Genomic DNA, 19205 nt, shown 5'->3' on the forward strand with positions numbered 1-19205 from the left:
CTTCATAAAAGCCCAGCTTGAACAGTGGAAATTCTGACTTGCCTCAGATACTGAGGAGACTTTTATAGTTTCAAGTAGCTCCAGGGTTATATTTTAAAAGTTGAATTTCATCACATGTTTCAAGTTTGGTGGAAAAAAAAAAAAAGGCATGATATTTTTAGCAGAAAAAGGTCCATGTCCCCCCCCCCCCCCCCTTTTTTTCTTAACAGATGTTTCATCTCAATCATATCCAAACCTCAAAGCACAAGTAGCAGTCAACCTTATTCTCCTGTGGAGAAAAAGATAAAATGTCATTTGTTTGGAAGAGGGTTTTTTTCTGTAACCACAACTAGTTTGTGAGTAAAAGCAAATAATAAATGCAGCACTATGGGGTTGTGGAAATGAACCTGAAGCAACATTTCTGCTCTTGAAAGAGCTCGGAGTCCAGCTGCTCTTGTTAGATGGAAAGTCCCAACCCCCGAGCCTACCAAAAAAATAAAAATACCAGTAATCACGCTTTTCTTGCTTTATAAACCTAATCCAGCAACCCAGGTCCTTTCACCAGTAAAATATGTTATACAAAGTGCCCAACTTTGTACCAGAAAGGATTTAAAACTGTAAGGGTAACAAAAAGAGTGGAAAGGAATAGTAGTTGTAAAACAAAATATCCAGAAGTAACAGAGCTGCTACCCGAGGAATTTTCACAGGGCTCTGGAGGAGCGGAGAGCTTTGCTGTGCCTTGCAGCTGGGGCTGCGCACAGGGCTCGGTGCCGTGGAGGAGTGGTCGAGGGGAGCCAAGGCAGCCCTGGACTCTGTGCGCAGATTTGTTTAGGAGGGAGTTATAGTCCCTCTTAAGGATTTGGAGACATAAAGCTAAAGCATGTGGTGCTGCAGACCCTTGTTTCGTTACTTTAATGGAGCCTTTGCAGAGCATGGAGCCATCTGGGTGTGGAAGGATATTCTTGGCAAACTGGCCTTCAGGGGAGGACTGCTCTCTGTGCCCGCTACAGGACCCTCTGGGAGCTGCACTGAGCACCCACCCACCTGCCCTGTCCCAGGCCACCTGTGCCTCTGCAGGGGCGGCTGCCCAGGCCCCACGAGCAAGTAGTGATTGCCCCCCAGATGTTAAGATGCTACATATGAACGAAGTTCACGGTGATACTGTCTAGGAGGATATTGCAGGGGTTTCCACCAGAGGGGTTGCTCAAAGTGGGAAGCTGAATCTTGAGTTGCAAAACACATGGGCTCTCTAGAGCAAAGGAAAGGCTGGCTTCTCCCAGCAGCATGCTCCAGCCTGTCTCCTTTTCTGCATTTTGAGCACTACATAGCACAGTGGACTTCCATCTCTGGTTGTGGTCTTTAGGCGGTACAATACTTATAACGGTGAGCAGTTACCTGCATTTGTTCAGTGAGAATCTTTTCTTCTGATGAGATCTTATGTGCTCTCTAGACTTTAAATAAGGTGGTTGGGTCAGGCCTTGATGAATTTTATTTCTCTGCATGTTTTGCAGTATGTGAACTATCACCCCAGTACCATTTCTCACCCATGTGTAGATATGAAAAGGAAGAGACTTCCTTCCTTCCCCACCTCTCAGAGTAAGGTGTAGAGCTCTGAGGATGGGAACCGTGAACCTGCTACTGAATATTAACTACAAGAGCGTTGTCAGATGTGCAACTGATTCATCACAGCCAAAATAATGTGTTACAGTACAGGCCCACAACATTGCTCTCTACAAAAGGCTAGCTTTGTGAGGGTCAGAGTGACATTCTTCCTTGTGGGCAGCAATTCTGATGAAACGAGTATTACAGTTCAGATACCTTTAGCAGCCCCGTTATCACTGCAGAGGTGGTGGAAATACAGTTTTTCCTACTGAACATCTAAGTTAGATGGGAGCAAGTTGATATCAAAACCTACATTATTAATAACATTACCTACTCAGCCTTCATTTGAATAAAGGTTTATGTAGTCACTGGGTTTTTTTCTTCTTTTTCTTCCCTTGTGCATCCCAGGGGGAAAAAAATCCAGAGACAAAATTTAAGATAGAAAATCCTATGTGAAGAGCAATATCAGCAACTTACAGTGAGAAGGAATTTTTAAAAAGTAAAGTTGTTACCAGTTACTAACCAAAATCAGTGTATGGCCATCTTTAGAGAAGAGAGGTCTTTCTTCTTTTGCTTTAAGTCACAAATGATCAGCTGGTGTCCCCATCTGTCACTGTTCAGCAACAGAATTCAACACTTTGCAAGCCCATTCAGAGCTCCAGGGATACATAATACTGTTGGAAAGTAGTAAGTGGTCCATATGACAGTAACGGTTTTCACTTAAGAAGTACTTAGCCATGTTAAATGACACAGATAGTTATAGCAGATTGCATTCTGTTAATGTGGCTTTTGATATGCTCACTGATCAAACAAGTCTTGCTGCTACAGGTATCATCCTGAACTATTCTGACCAAAGCTTATGGAGATTCTTCCCCCGTGTCATTCCCTGTCCCCCCTTCCCTGTCCCCCCCCTTTTTTTTTAAGATAGGGGAGGGGAGGGAGAAATGATCTTCTTTGATCTCCGATGAGGAAGGGAAAAAAAAAGACTGTTCTGTTCAGGCTTTTGGCTAACACAACAAACAGTGTTTAAAATTTAACTTTGCTTAATTAATTAGTGATTCTGTTTAGTGCTGTCTGATCTTCATCCAAAAGGTATTTTGAAGCTTGAGAACTGAACATCAAAGTGTGTTGGGTGAAGATGGTCAAGTAAGGCATTTAATCTGGCAGTTGCTGTTGATGAAATACAGCCAGTTGGGGAACTAATTGGAAAAGGGAATCATAATCTGGCAAAATTCAGCAAACTCCCTCCCTTCAGCAAACTCACTCCAGAGAGAGTGTGAGAAATCTAGGTTTAGTGTTTAAGCATGTATGAGTTACACCCTAGCTAGCAGAGAGACTGTATTGTCCTTTGTGTCTGCATCTTTAGCACAATTTTTTTTTTCATAAGGAGATAGTAAAAAATTCCTCCCCACCCCCCCCCACCCCAACCCAACAGCTGAAAAAAAGATGCCAGACCTAGACAGAAACCTGTGATTCTGTATCAAGGCTTGGAAATACTTCTGCTTAAATATGTGAAATTATTGGTGTTGACAAAAGGAATTGAAGCTTTATGGGAGGTGGTGTTGCACAGACCTGGGAGTTTGACTATTTTTTATTCAGGAGAGAAAATGTTGCCTGAACATTTGAGTGAATTTCAGTTTAGCAATTCCCCAGTGTCCTAGTGGTGACTTGTTGGTTAGAATCATTATCTGATGCCTGAATGATTAAAACATATTTTGGTTGTTTATTTTTGTTGGGGTTTTTGCAAGCCATCACATGGTCTGAGTCACTATCCGTCTGTTTTGCGCTTAACTGTCTCCCCCTGGTCGGGTGCTGGCATTAGGTCTTGTGACATCACAAATTTTATTTTATTTTTTTTACTCTGTGGTGGGCAATTGAACCTTTCATTTGTGTTGTGACCAGCAACAGGAAACAGTGAAATAGAAGAAGATGACTTCTGTCTGTATTTTCAGGTTGAAATACCCATCCCAGACTAGTACAGCACTTGCTAAATTGGTTTTGACTTGTCCCACTGGACTTAAAATGGACAATTAATTTCCCTACAGTAAGTTTCAGAGAAGGCAGCTTGATCTTTGTTGTTTTGAAGGGTGTGTCTAATTCATCAGCTTCAGCTTTCAGCCAGAGAAAGCTGAATACATGCTTTTGGCACTGACCCAGGGTGAGCCTGTTTTCCTATGCGCTTGTTCTGGTGGCTGTGGAACAGGAATGTTACTCCCTTCCTGGTCCTGTTCTGCCTACATTCATTTGCCACTGGAGAAGACGACCTTTGCTCAAGCAAAGCTATCTCCATCGGGGATGTATTTCAGTCAACTCTGTGGAATAAAACCAAAGCGTGTGCTTAATGGGGGTGGTATTTCTTAATCCATGGCCTCCAGGAGAACTTAAAAGTGAAATCTGAATGTGAATGTAATTGTTAATTAAAGGATGACTTCTCAATTTAGGCTTTCAAACATAGTTGTTACTGCTCTGGTTGTTGTCGTGCAGTCAGCGAAGAATGTCAGTTATGTTTGTCAAACCTGATTTGCAATGAAAAAAATGTTGACAGAACCAGATAATTTAGACATCAGAGACTTCAGGAAAAACAACACAATTAATTCTTTTTCTACCCCTTTGGTCCTCAAAGTCTCTGACTTGTAAGTTCTGCTGCATCTGCTGGATCTGTAAATTGGAAGTGAAACCCTTACCCTGTTGACGTCAATAAGAATTTTACTACTGAGCTTGGTTGGACCAGCTCTTTGACGCTCAATCCCATCAGTCAAGTATTGCTATGAAGTTAAATTTGAGCTGTTACAGAAGTACTTCTGACTTCATCTTCTTGCTTGATATGTCTGTTTTTCAGTTTTCCTTTTATCCTACTCCCCCACAAGTCTCAGGTTCTAGTGTGTGGTTTGGTTTTCCCCACATAGAGATAATTCAGTCCCTTTGTTTCTGGTAGTCGTTTTAAAGAATTGCCATGCAATCCAGTCTACCCGACTTGAGGTGAAGGCTAATATTTCATTTCAAAGGGTTTGGCTTCATGTATGCCAGATGCTGACTTGCATAGGTGGCATTTTTGTCAGTTCTCCAATTTTACCTTTACTCTGCTTTCTCTCAAAAATTATTCAGTAATGACCCTGAAGTTAAGATAATAGTCACTAGTAATGTCCAGTCGTAATTTATCAGTGTGGAATTACATAGCTTCTCCCATAGTTCTGCATTCTGAGTTAAGGCCCTGTGATCCATCACATACCTTTTGGAATGGCTGTCATCCCAAAGAGGCTCCGAAGCAGTTCATCTTTAGCCCGAGTTCTCCTAACTACTGTGCAAATTGGGACATGGTAGCTGTAACTGAGACCTGAACATTCATCAGAGTTGCATCCTTTTTTTGTTTCTGGGCACAAGATCCTCTTAATCCATCTGACTGAAACGCTAAACACAGTTGAACAACAGAGTGAAACTGTCCTTGCTTCGAGAAGGAAGATTATTTGCTAAAGAGCAAGGTGCCACGGTGCTTTGCTTGAGATGAGGCTTTGAGAAATCCAAAATGACAAGCCACCTGAGCGAGGGTGAAAGTTTAAGCAGTCACTTTTCCACCTGACTGCAGCTCTAGTCCAGCTCTCCCCCCCAGCCCCTCTCAGAGCAGGGTGGAGGTGAGTGCAGGACAGCTTGGCTGTCTGAAGCCTAGTACTCCGTGCTCATTCAATACTTGCAGCACAGCAATCAGTTTTACCTTGTTTCTGGGATTTTTTTGGTGATTCCTAAGAAGCAGTTGGAAATATAACCCCCATCTTTTCTTAGGAATGAATAAACCCCTGCAAAAAAGACTTAATTTGAGTCTTAATACCTTTAAAGTGGTGTTCATTCTCCCTCTCTCTTCCTCCCCCACCTCAATTACAAGCAATTGGGTGGTAGTAATTAACAATCTTAGAGACAAACATCTGCTAGTACACTTAAGCCAGTCAGTTTGTTTTTCATGAAAGAATGGTATTTCACAATTTTTCCAAGTTAATATTTTTTCTTTATTGTCTTTCCAATTTCAAATATTGTCCAGACACATTTTTATAGTTTCTTAAGGTTATAGAAGTGAATACAAGACCATTAATAATGAACAAGAACAAGAAAAGAGAACGTCGTAAAGAAAACATATGCAGTATTTCAACTCATGAAACATTCTGTTAGGGAGCATTGTTTTTGAGAACATATGGTTATTCCCATGAGAAGCAACATATATATACTTTTTTTTTTTTTTCCCTCCGATTGTGGATTCCCACAACAAGGCTACGTTTCTCTGTGTATTCATCTATATAGCGTGTTCTCTTTGTCAGGACTTGTTATCTGAGCGGGGAGGTAAGCAAGTATTTTTGCACAGATGATATATTGTACGTGGACCTATTTCTGATGGGCTAGACTTTGGGAACACAAGTTTATAAATTCTCCACACTCCTTTGAGATAGCTATCTTGTCTGGTCTAGTTTAATATCATTGGCAGAGCTGAAAGGAAGTTCACATTGTGAATATATCTGAACCTTGGCATGCGGCTCACTGGTGGATCTCTGTTTACAGGCTGCCAGTTTTAACTGTCCCAAGCAGACATTCTCATTTTATTTATAAGTAGGTTCAGCATGTGTTTGTATCCTTCATGAAGCTGAGCGAGCGCATGTCAATAGTCAAAACTAAGTATAGAAACAAGATACCAAACACTTACCCTTCTTTTCTCAGACAAAACACTCGTACTCCAGTATGTATTTTTAAATGTTCATTGGGTTTGGGTAAGGCACACAAGGATATATGCACAGACACATTATTTGATCACTCGTAAATATTAGTTTAATACCTCCATATTCCCCTTTAAAGTTTCCTCATTTAGATTTAATTTTTCTTTGCTGAATGAAACTTGACATCAGGATGAGATCACCAGATTTCCCCATTTCATCTGAGCTCCAGAATGAGTAACTGATTTCAAAGGATAATTCCCCAGAGCAGCAAGGCCAATGAGTTCTTCAGATCAAAGGTCAGCGAAGCTCAAAGAGGATAATTTCTGGCATACAGTATTTAAACTCTCTCAAGGAGTGTACTGCAAGATGTATCCCCTCCTTCCCCAACAGTTGAACTCTTGTTTTTTGAGAAGACTAATTTGTCAGAGCACATTTTTCCTCTGGTATATGCATTATACATTAAAGTGAAAGCTTCCGATCGGAACACACAAACTGTATATCCAGAAAGGTTATGAAATGTGCCAGTGGAAGGGCTGTTCCTGAACCCAGAAGGTAACTGCGCTGTTCCTCTCTGAAGCACCCTGTGGGCTGGGGAACTCTGGTGCACTTTGCACACACCAACAGCTTTCAGCACAGTGCAAGAGCGCAGTGGTGGAAGGGAGAGAATGGTCTGTAAGACGTTTCATTTTGACAGAAAAAACCCACAAAGAGCATTGGGGCAAGGAACAGTCACCTTGTGCAGGATCAGTTCTCTCAGCCTAATGTGGTTTGCCATGCCAGTGCCATTTGGGATGCTGTTCCTTAACATATACAAGACCACTGTAGAAGTCTTTTGGCCATTATATACATTTAAAACTGTGTGATAACAGGAGTGGATTTTTTTTTTCTTTTCAATTGGTTGTCCACTGTTTCAACAAAGCTAGGGGTCATACCTGCCCAGCTTTCATTTATTTCACATTCTCTAGAACAAGTTGGTGAAGGATTGCAAGAGCCCCTCATACAAGTCTATCAGCTTAGTTAGAAATGTTCATGTGAGAAGCTTATTGCTGGTACCAATGAGCCACTGAAAATCTAGGGGCATGTATAATAGTTATGAAGAACCACCGTCAGTGTAACTGTCCTTGTTGTGAAGGTCTGTGCTACCTTTTCATTTCTTGTTGATTTTAGAAGGAAACAACAGGGCTGGGCTAAGGTAGACAAACAAATGTTGTCTTTTGTTTTACGGGGGTCTTTCTGTGGCCTTAGTTTGAACTCCCAAGAATATGGAGTAGTATTTATGGACCGGGTGAGTACAAAGCAAATGGCCCTTCTTCAGATATACTTCAAAGTTCTGCATTGTAGGTAATATTTATTTTAGTATGTGCCTTCATTATGATAAACACTTTACAAAAACCTCCTGAGGAACAGTCCCTCCTCATCCGACAACATCAGGTTAAAAGCACAAGGGAAGAAACTGCTGGAAGCAAACTTCTTCTTCCTTCAGCTGACCTTCCTGCTTAGCTTATGTTTGGTGTTAGGGAATCCTGGCGTGGCTTGGAGTAGAAATCAAAGTGTATCAGTGTGTCAGTATGTGTATAGTAAATGCCATGTCTGCTTGCATTTGCACAGTGCAAATTACAGGTGTGTGTTGGGAAGCTTGCGTCAGTATAATATCAAAACTGCAAATAAATATCAAAGACAGGAAATTCCAAAGGTTAGGGTTTCTATCTCATTCCCCCTTTCTTTACTGCACATGCAGAATCTTCTATAGACCACTGTTTTGAAAACAAAACAAACAAAAAAAAGTAATACAATAATGTTAAATTTAAACAAAGAAATAAGACTTGATGGCGTGATATATATCGCAGGGTGGCAATGAGAATGTTGTGGCAGAAATCTTAGCTTTTGGAATTTCTGAGTACAAAGCTATGGTACGGGTAGTTTTTTGTTGTGGTTTTTTGTTTGTTCATTTGGTTGGTTGGTTAGTTGGTTTGGTTTGTTTTCCTAAGATAATGGCTCTGTTTCAAATTTGAAAGAAAATGCTGGAAAGTGGCTAATATAATATCTTAATTTCTAGTGTGTTAGTGACTTGTTTTCCTGGGAGAATGATTGGGAGGCACCTCAGTAGTGCTGAACACCAGGAAGGCCACAGAGTAAACCCAGTTTGAAATGGGTCATCCTGAACTGGAGGGCATTATGTCTCCGATTTTTCAGGAGTCTGACTTTACTGAACTGGCACTTATATAAGATCTTACTTACAAAGGCATCCCCAAGAAACAGTTCCTGCTTAGCATTAGGATAAAGGATTTGGGTAAATGCAAACGTGGCAGTGCAAGAGAAAAAACGCTCACTTTTAAGACCGGCATTTTCACAGTATATTCTATGTTTTGGGGAGCAGGCAGGATTGCTGCTGTGCCTAATGAAATATGGGCATAACATTGTTGGCACAGGTATGGATGTATAAAAAAATCATCTAAAAAGTTCAAGGGTAGGGTTAAAAAAATCTGTGTATATTTTCATAACGCTAATGAATACAGAATTAATTTTCTTCAGATACAGGGTTTCATCATGTGCAAGGCTGAGTGCCTCTGCAGGAGACGAAGGCACAGCTATTAAGTTCCTGGGTATTTGTCTTTTAATCCATGTGAGAAGTATATGTATATCTTTCTGTATTATATCTGATATGATATGTTGTGATATATGTCTGAAAGATGTTAATATTGATGCTTTTTATGAGTGCTATTGAATTGTGCAAGTACATAATGTTTTAACTTGAAACTTAGGTGAAATACACTTTTTCATACGTACATGAAAAAAATGCAGCTTAGCCTTTTTGGCAGGTAGTGTTACCTTCTTGGAAGGTAGTAATGTTTTGTGTATTTGAAGAGGGGAATTGGAACAGGGTGAAGACTTCATTTCAGCTTCAGTACTTCATTCACTGCTGGTGAATGCAATGTGTTTTTGCAGTATGTCACAAACTTTCAATATTTTGCAAGTTATTAAACTTATTTACAGTAACAGTTCTGCTGATTTATATTCTCATAATACTGTGTGTGAACTTCCTGTGACTCTAGTGATGTTTGTAGGAGAGGCTGTGTACCAAAAGCTGTTGATAGATTGTCTGCTGAAATTATCCCAGATGTATAGTGAACACAAAAGCAAATCAAGTATAATGATCCTCTCATACAAGTTTGCTGAAATCAATTTCACCCTAAATATAAAGACAGATTTGCAAATATAAGGCTGCTTTGACATTTCCTTGTAAGTGTTTTTTCTTAAATATATTTTTTGCAGTGGCTTTGCCTCCAGAGAAGACAGATGGAGTTTGCAGTGGAGATGAAAAGAAAGCAGAAAAAGAAAGTGACACACGCACAGGTTCCAAGAAGCAACTGAAATTCGAAGTAAGTCCTCTATATTTTAAAGTTTCGCTGTACTGACATAATTATGGTAGAAAAATAACCTGTGGACCAAATAGTGTCCTCTGATGCATATATATAGCTACCAACAGTTGTAATGGGTACAAGAGGAAGTAGAATTGGCACAAATCAGTGTCTTACTATTGGTGCTTCTTAGAGAGTGATTAGTGACATTTATTTCCAGGTACGGAGAGAGTCAAATGATGATCATAGGATCTGTAGGATCTGAAATGTTTAGTAAGAGGCAGCATTCAGTTTAACCCTTTATGGATGATCCTTTCATTAGTAATTTATTATGCCAGCTACCATGTTATCAGATCTTTAGATTGACTTCCATGGACTGTTGCACTTGATTAAATCTGCCTGGTGCAAACGGTGTAAGCTTCTTTAACCATCGGTCTTCTGCGCCTGGGCCTTCAAAGCGAAATAACTCTGGCATGCTTCACAGGAAATCCATCTGATCACATGGCAGAAGGAAAAGGATTCTGGAGGGCAATGAGTCTGATGGTCTGTTTCGTTTAAGACTTACAAAAATCATAAAACTGCCAAACAGTGTGTGCAGTTGGCAGGTTCTGTTTATAAAGGGAGTGATTTAATAAATATAAGTATTGAAACATGCTGTCATCCAGCTAGAGGGTTGTCTGTCTTGGTGAGGAGGAAGATACTGTGGTACCGGCAAGAAACAGCGTGATTTTTCATCTCTCTGCACTCCAGCAGACATGGCAAACTTCTACCTTTCAGTGCTGTCAGCCTGTCACAGTAATGAGCTTTGCGTTCCTCAATTGTTATTTAAAAGACCATGCAGCCACCTTGCAGCATGGCTTGAGTGTTCATTTCCTTCTCTAGAGCAGATTCAGTCGTCTGGTATGATTTATTTTTTACTGTTTTAAGGCTGATTAAAAGGACGTAGCTTTCCCATAGGCAGTTCAGGTGTTGCTAGGTGCTTGTGTGCCTTCTGGGGGGAGGTGACTTTTCCTGCCTTTTTTTTTCAACCCTCCTTTCTTTTTTTTTTTTTTCCCCTCCACAGCAATAACTTTTTCTAGGCACATGTTACAGCTTACCTTAAGCAGCAGACACTTGCAGACAGGGAAGGCATGATAAATTGCAATTAACAGTGCCTTGATATTTGACCGTTGGAGGACACCTGTCAACATGGCTGGTGCCAGAGTAGCTGGAACTCCACCATACCAGCAGAGTCGGTGTTTGTTCCCAAGTAGCTCTTGGCATGCCATAAAGGTTAGCACTTGGTGCTAGGCACCATGACTAATGCAGGGAAGGTTGCCATGGCTCTTAACTAAGCAGGGCACATCCTCACATAAAGATGTTATGTTAGGCAATGTGGGACAGGGAAGTATTAATATGTGGCAAGAAACCAAGTATTGATATTTTTTCCCTTGTTCTACAAATGAAAGTTTTCCAGCTATATAAGCTAGGAGCTAAGAGATCGGTGAATGTTTCAAAAGTATAAAAGAATCCGAAACACAAGTGTTGAGACAAGAGGTCTAAATCCGAGGTGGATGTGATTTGGCTTTTAAAGGTGCTGGGAATGTTTATGTAATACGAAACTGTGTTTCCACAGTAGAGTGTGGGGCACTTGGCAGCTTTCAGCCAGGCTTGTTATAACTGAGAGCAGACTGCCTTTGAACTCAGCAGGGGACAGGGGGTACCCGTAACTGCTGTAGGGAATTGGTTTCAAGTCAGAAGATCAACCAGGTATTTTGAGCTCTATCATGCTGAAGCTATTTGGAGCTGTTTATTTTACTTGCATACAGTGGCTTTCATTTTAATAGCACTGTAACTTTTCTGTTTTGCCTTGTTGTGGCTCTGGATAATTCTGATTGCACAGGTTTTGAGAGAAAGCAAACGATTTGCACCCAGGTGACTGGAGTCAGTCAAAGTGCATCCTTTGTTCTTGACTGAAGTCTTGGTTTTGGTTTGGGGATTTTTTTTCCCTGTAACAAATTGATTCTTTCAGGCTTTCCACAGATCACGCTTTCACTGACAGGAGCACAGTTAAAATAAGGACGAGGCATTGCTCCCAGGTTGTTCTTACCTGCCAGTTCCTAGGCAGGCTCCATTTTGGGAGCCTCAGCGGTGTGATGCTGTACTGCACGAACTCTTTGGGTATCTTTGGGTATCAAATATCTGTGTCAAGGACAGGTGCCACTGGTGGGGATTTGTGCCGCGTGTCCACTTTGTGTTGATGACTGCGGGCACTGTGGTGTACCGCCTCATTCTGTGAGTCTCTTTCTCTTATCTTTCTCTGTCTGAGTTAAGCAGAGTTTTCCTTCTCACTCTTTAGTGGGAAACCTTATTATATTTCCAGAGCTTCAGGGAGTCGTTTTCTTGTACCTTTTTGTGCTTTCTGCAATGAGGTGGAAAGCATCTTGCAGATTCCCTGAAGTCTAGCCCAAGGGAGTTAGGATTATCGTGTGACTGTGATGAGACTCCTTCCTTGTGGTGGACAGAGGCCTCCCCGGGACATATCCTGAAAGCTTCCTCCCACGAGAGAGGGAGGAAGGAAGCAAGCAAGCAAGCAGCCTCCTTCCACAGGCTCTCCTCTGCAAACAGGCCGTTCGCTTTAGGTAATCAGCTGCTCTTTGCATGTTTCTTAGGAATTGCAATGTGATGTGTCTGTAGAGGAAGATAACAGGCAAGAATGGACCTTCACACTGTATGACTTTGATAACAACGGAAGAGTCACACGCGAGGTAAGCAAAGTACAGCTGCCCCTTTGTGTGCAGCGTTTGCTAACAAGAGAAGTGTTTTATAACAGGAACATTTTTTCTTATATGAAATAGAGGTGTCCTGCCAACTTAAACAGCAGTTTCCATGGACCCTTCACTCCTAGAAACAATCCCACCAGTAGTTTACTGTTTTCAAATGTACTGTACCACTTTTTAAGCTGGTCGTTGTTTAATATCTGGGATTAGCCTTTAAAAAATAGTACTGGCATTTGAGGACAAAAAGTATCTGAAACAACTGAACAACTAAAGACATTGTCAAAATAAACCCCTGCAAATGTATATTGTTCTGGCTTCTATCCTGCTTTTCAGAGTTAAGCTAACCAAATATCAAGGTTGCTTTCTGACATTCTTTCCAGTAGGACTAACTATACTGTTCTGTTGTTTTCATGAATATTAGTCTGATCTCTGCCTTCTCCCTCCAAGTATAAACAGCATTGATGATATTTGCTGGAGGACCATAGTGAATGCCTGTCAAAGCATACCCATGTGTATTTTTTATTATCAGGATGTCTTCAAGACGCATTTCCTGTGCAAATAAGAAGCCAAATAAGAGGATGTACAGATTACATTTTCAGAACTTTTTCTATCTCAATTGAATGATACTTCTTCTAGAATAACGTCTTTTACTGACGTTTACTGCAATGTGCTGTCATTGATTTTTTTTTTTTTTTTGTGAGGTGTGTTTACAGGCTCCCATGCTTTCAGATAATTAGCCGAAAATTGACAGATTTTGTCTCTCTTGGCTCTTAATGCTGGTTACTGTGAAAATTACTAAGAAGTGGTTGAAAGGAATAGGGTAAATACTGAAAGTGTAGTGGCCTTAGGCACCAAATGAGGGCAGAATTTTTTCCTAGAAGACTGAAGCAAATCTCTTTTGGCATTTATGAACAAATTGCCAAATGTGGTAGTTGTTCAGGGGTTTTAATATATATATATGAATATCATTACTAGGCTTTTTTTAATGTCTCTACTCTGATAGTTCTTTGAATATCCAAATGAAATCTGTGCCCCTCATGCAAGAGAATAAGCAGACGAAAAGTTACAGGCGAAGTCCAGAATTCAAATGGGAAGATGAGACAGAGAGAGGGGGCAAGGAGAAGGGTGGGATGGGGTGAGGAAGTAGTATTGTATTTGTTAATGTATGGGGAACAGAGACCAGAAAAATGTAAATAACTTGCCTGAAGTCTCACAAGAGCGTAGTGGCAGATTGAACCCAGATCTTTCAAGACCCAAGGCTAAGTCTTCGTTACAAGATTATCGTGACTCTCAAAGAATAGGGGAAAAACACACAAAACCCAAACCCACACACATGGGTGTCCTTTACATTCAGGCATGGAATTCCCATTAATGTCAGTGGGAGTTCCATGTGCTGAACATAACAAGAATATGCTTTTAAGTATGTATACAATAATTATTTGTGATTATGTGGTACACCGAAGAGCTTAATTTGACTGTACTTAGAGAATATGTTACAGCCAAATTCTACCTCTCCCTGCTACAAGAGCAGACTGCAGCTTAACTGAAACCAAATCTGTGCAGGGATTGGAAATTATACTACTCTGAGGTCTAGAGGTTGCTATGTTCAGGCTTGAACCTGTGCCAAAAAAAATTCTTTTAACCAAGGGACCAAATAGGTTGATAATTTTCATCTCTTTACATGTGACCAAAGATAGAAACAAATAGTATGCACCATTGCACTTACCCAGTTAAGTTTCACACTTCTTTTTCAAGCTGTTCCAGTGCCATTTGTATAATCCATCTTGATGGTTGTCTTCTGTTGAATCCAGATGCTATTTAAGAGTTGTTTGTGCAAGAATGACTAATGATAGCAGCTTATAGATAATCTTGGCCACAAAAGAAGAATTTCAGTCTCTTCATATGACATAGACTTTCTCGTTCTATTAGTCCCTGAGAGACTGGCAGTCAGCATAGTGGGTCTGATACTGTTGTTTGTTAAGCAGCTCTGTTCCTGATCTACCAAAGGCCTTAATGATGGCGAACATTAAACATGTGAATAGTTTCAAATAAAATGAATGGGACACATGCTTTGAATTAAAAGTATCGGAAGCACATTGCTGGATCAACGGTTGGAACAGCCAGTCTGAGGAAGAGGACTGATCTGTACTAGTGCCATTTAGTGAGCTGATGAAAATGCTTTCAGAACTGGTCAGCTTTTCTAAATGAAGGTCCAGTGTTCTGGTGAGAAAAGCTAGTGTGGACCTTTTCTCCTTCTTTGAAAATTTCACTGTAATGTCTCCTGGATTTATAGCTGGATCTAACAGAGAGATGAAATTTCTTAAGTCATATTTCTATCTGTAGACCTTAAGCTTCTTCACAAAAAGAAGCTAGCCTTGTCATTCTTATTTTTCATGTTGGAAAACTGAGACGCTGGAAAAGGAAGTGACTTGCCCACCCACATTCATTTAATTTGATTCAAAGTCATGGTGTTTAAAACATTGGACTTCATGTCCAGAGACTTTCCAAAGTAATACAGAGTGTTAAGTTTGTAAGAGATGTGTAGGTGGGGTGCAATTTTACAAGCAGTCTAAATGTTTTTTTCATTAAAATGTTTGAAAATTGTAAATAAGAGATGGGTTTAGTTACTGGATAAAATTTCCCTTGGGTTTTACATAATGACAGATCACCACAAGAGCATTCAAATTCCATCATAGTGAAATTTCTTCTGGACCTTAACAACATCTTCAGAACTTAATACTGCTTTGATTTCCTCCTAGAGTCTGTATGACTTATTCCGTAGTCCTTATAATTAGAAATTCAGATCTAGTCATGCTTCTTGAAGAGAGACACCCGTTATGAAAGCATAATATTGGGATGGCAAATTATAAAATTAGCATTACTGTATGTTATTAAACTACTGCTTTTTCTGTCATAGACGACCGTTATTTTTCAGTCCTTTTGGTGTAGTGGGTGATAACTTTTCGTGCTGTGATATGTATATTAGAAAATTTGGCTATTAGTGTTCCCCTTCATTCCATAAGCCAGAAGAGGACAATTCATTATGTACTGCAGGCCTTTTCAGAACTGACAGCTGCACTGTAATTATCTTCACATGGATATTTGTAATCGGACTTGAAACTTGGATAATTGAACTAATGTGTTTTGATCCGGGAGGTTTTATATTGAGCTCTCTGAATGTAATTATACTTCATAAACACTAGCCTTTTTTCTTTCTTTTTGCAATCAGGTCTTTCTTAGGAAATTGAGTTTCTTTGGTGAGTGGCTGCACAGGAATAAGCACACAAGAAAGTTGCTTGTCAGGAGTTAAAAAGAGGGAATTTCTTCTAGTGTAGTTGTTGAGTAGATAGCAAGTGAGGCTCCTTTCAGGTTCCAAATAAGAATTATTCAACAACGTATGTGATCAAACAAAGCTGATGTTGCAATAAAACCATCCTGCTGTATGTAAAAATCAAACTACAAACAAAGTACAAATAAGACATTTGTACTTTTCTTTTTCTGCGGGAAAGGTAATGAACTGATATTGATGTTTCTCTTCATGCATTTTTAATGGTAAAAATGTTCTTTGTATCTTAAATACCCAATTTTTCCTCTTATGTTTCCTTTCTTCTTTTTTCTTTCCCTTTTTAGTTATTTTTGTTCATATCCTCTGTAATGAGTGAAAGGGCTTGAGGTTATTTCTGCATTCAGAACTCAGCACTGAATCTCTGACTTTGGGAAGAATACTGGCTTTTTGGGGGCTACTGTTTAGCAGTCTGACCCTTACATGAAATTTGCTAGTTTTCAGTTTGTCAGCACCGTATTAAGTCATGATTTAGAAAGAGCAGTGGAACCAACGGGTAGAGGAGTACTGCCTGTCTGTGTCACAGGGGCTATCATTTCAACCATTAGATTTGGTGGATTTGCATCAGAGAGAGATATTAAGAGAAAATACCGCTTTTCCTTTTGGTTTTGAGGGGAGCCAAAGACATCTCTGCCAGCCAAGTTACAAAGAATCAAATTGAAGGTTTTCTTTCAGTGTTATTAAACTCATTGGGGTTTTTTGTTTGTTTGTTTGTTTGTTTTGTTTTGGTGGGGTTTTGTTTTCGTTTTTGGAGAGGGGTGGGGCTTGTGCCAATATCTCATTCTGTTAAATTAATTCTGCTGGAAAAGCCTCGTAGTTTCCTTTACAGAATCTCTAGTTTGCTAATTAGTCCTAAAATGAGAAGCTATGCTAATACTGGAAAAACAGGGTTGTCCCTGTGCCACTAATGTTCCTTAGAAGTAAAAGGCATAGGAACCTTCTCCGTCACATGAGTTCTGTGAGGGATGAATAATATTTCCATGTAATTTACTCTTGTTCTTTTTTACAGACCCATTAGTTTCTCTGAGTATTCTAAATTCCTGGTAATCTCCTACTGGAGATCTGTAAGGTATTCTGTGGATAAACATGTCAGTTCAGCATACATGTGTGGCCTTAACTGGTCACTCTTAAATATTTCAAATGAAAGGATTTCTGGCAATCTATTAAGGTTGCTCTTTTTAATATACTTTGTTGAATTAGCTGCTTGATAAAATAGCATGTGAAGAACACACAGATTAACACTGTTAAATCCTTCAGCCCTGGAAAAACCAACTGTAGTGTTCAATAAGCAAGACACAAATAAATCTGGGTATGACACATGGTGGCTGCTTGGATACTACCCAGCAAACCTGTGTTTTGCTCTTTGAGGAAAAATATCATAGTTTCAGTTTTCTTAATTGATTAAACTAGCTATCCCAGCAGAAATTCCACATGCTATCAGCCCTTCAGAAGTTACGTTAGATTCATGCAACCTACTTCCCAGCTAAATATAGTCTGTTTTCTGTAAAGGAGAGAAAATAATTTAAAAAAAAATTATTTCTCTTACCCATTTAATATATTAGTTTAAAAATCCACAGTGATTTGTAATTAGAAATGGTTTAAAAGTACATTTCAGTTATAAAAACAAGCAAATGATATTTTTGGAAAAATGGGAAACACTGAAAAATCTGTTCTTGTTTATTTTTCATGTAAAAAGGGAGAAAGTTTGAGAAATGTGGGATGAAACTTCTTGCGTGGGAAGTGCCAAGCAGTCTTAAGCAAAGCAAAGCAGTTGCAAAATTATGTGACTACTAAAAATCTTAACCATTATGCAGAAAAGTTAGATTCTTTGGTAGCAGTTCTCTGAGACATACTAGCTGGTGAACCAGAGAAGAGGAGAATTTAACTACCTTTTATTCTTAATCTTTGATGCTGCATTTCTTGAGGACAGTGAAATGTGCAAGCTGGTGTGTAGAAGGTAAAGCTGTCTCAATGGTTTTAGGGAGTTCTTTAAGGAATTTAAATACAGATAATGTTCAGTGGGATAGCTTTCAAGGGGAACATAAATTGCCTCAGTCTTCTGGCAGGCTACTGGAAGATGAAAATTCTTTTGGGGGTAAATACAGACATAACTATAAAATACAAATTTTGTACCATATATTTTAATAGTCTAGTGCTACTAGTTTGACAAGAAGCCATTACCATCTTAGCTGCCAAAAAAAGGGCTGTGAGACAGTAGTTTTAGTCACAGTTCAAAACTTGGTGACGAAGACCATTCCTAACAGATCAGTGCCTCAGCAATTCATATGTTATGATTGTGAAGCAATAACTGGAAAGCAACAGGAGGCTCAGGCTGCCTTGTAGCTGGTACCTGCTTGGCCGAGACCCTGGCAGATGCCAGAGTAGCGAATGACCCAAGCAGAGCTGTTTGACCAAATGAGAACTGTCAGTTTGCTAGAACTCCTAACCTCAAATTAGGACCACAAGTAAATGAATCCTATAATAAAAATGTTGGTGTTTAAAAGATCAGCATAAGCATCCCTGACCTCAATCTTGGTATATATCCAGTCTGATGACCACGTTTGTTCAGTGCTAGAATGCAGATCAGTTCAGATCATTGTGGAGGAAACTGGTCATTAAACATGTAATAAAATGCACAGGCAGCAGAGCGTCCTGATACCTCTGTGCAGCCTCTTAAACTGCTTGGAGCCTGGACATCAGTTTGGGTTAATTTGGGCCTGTTTGGCCAAGAGATGTAAGTTGTGCTGATGCGGTACATGCGTGCACATATTTCTGACTTGCCAAGTATGTGTCACACAAATGCTGCATCTTGGGCTTCCTTGGCAGAGTTTGGGAGTACTCGTTAAACTGCCGAGTCAAGCGTCTTCTTGAGAAAGACCCTCACAGAACACAAGGGGCAGATTGTATGCCAGTTAGCAAGTTAGACTTCATCACTGGACAAAAATCATGTGGAAGGACAGTGGGAGTAAAGACTTCTCTTGTCCTTGCCTATTGGATTTAAAGTAGACTAGATGATCAGCTTGTCAAAAGTCTGGTGTAGCAGAAAAAAGGAAGGAGGACAGATTATGGTGAATGAAAATGGGGCTAGTAACCTCCTGATAGGAGCTTTGTGTGGAAAAATGCCATGTTGGCTAACCAGCACTTGTGAAGGAATGCATGGGAAAGGCTCCATTCACCAAAGCGCTGAGTATATGAAGCCCTCTTAAGAATAAATATGGTGCTTAAGTATTGTGCTGAAGGGGAAGGTCTGGCTTATCAAGGTGCAGGATTATAGCACAATGCTCCTAGAACATAATTTATGGAGGGCATGTAAAACAACAGATATGTTTTGTTTGTCTGTCTGTGTTCTTGCTTAGTTGGGTGTTTTTTCTCATAGATAAAAAAGATGCAGCCCTTCAAGCTGGCTGTCAGATACAACTGTGTCTATTTAGAGGCTGGCTGGGTTTCAAATTAGGGTGGCAGTGAGAGA

The 19205-nt window shown here is 39.9% G+C and overlaps 1 protein-coding gene across 2 annotated transcripts in view; it reads left to right on the plus strand.

Moving 5' to 3' along the window:
- Positions 1 to 19205, plus strand: part of NKD1 (NKD inhibitor of WNT signaling pathway 1) — a 111023-nt gene that overhangs the window by 79519 nt on the left and 12299 nt on the right. Inside the window, exons 5-6 of one of the 2 annotated variants that reach the window (XM_037409403.1) lie at positions 9549 to 9655; positions 12286 to 12381. In XM_037409403.1, the coding sequence (XP_037265300.1) occupies positions 9549 to 9655; positions 12286 to 12381 (203 nt within the window). The remainder of the gene's footprint in view (positions 1 to 9548; positions 9656 to 12285; positions 12382 to 19205) is intronic. The other variant, XM_037409404.1, reaches the window with a different exon arrangement.

This window comes from Falco rusticolus, chromosome 15 (genome assembly GCF_015220075.1).
Source record: "Falco rusticolus isolate bFalRus1 chromosome 15, bFalRus1.pri, whole genome shotgun sequence".
NCBI lineage: Eukaryota > Metazoa > Chordata > Aves > Falconiformes > Falconidae > Falco > Falco rusticolus.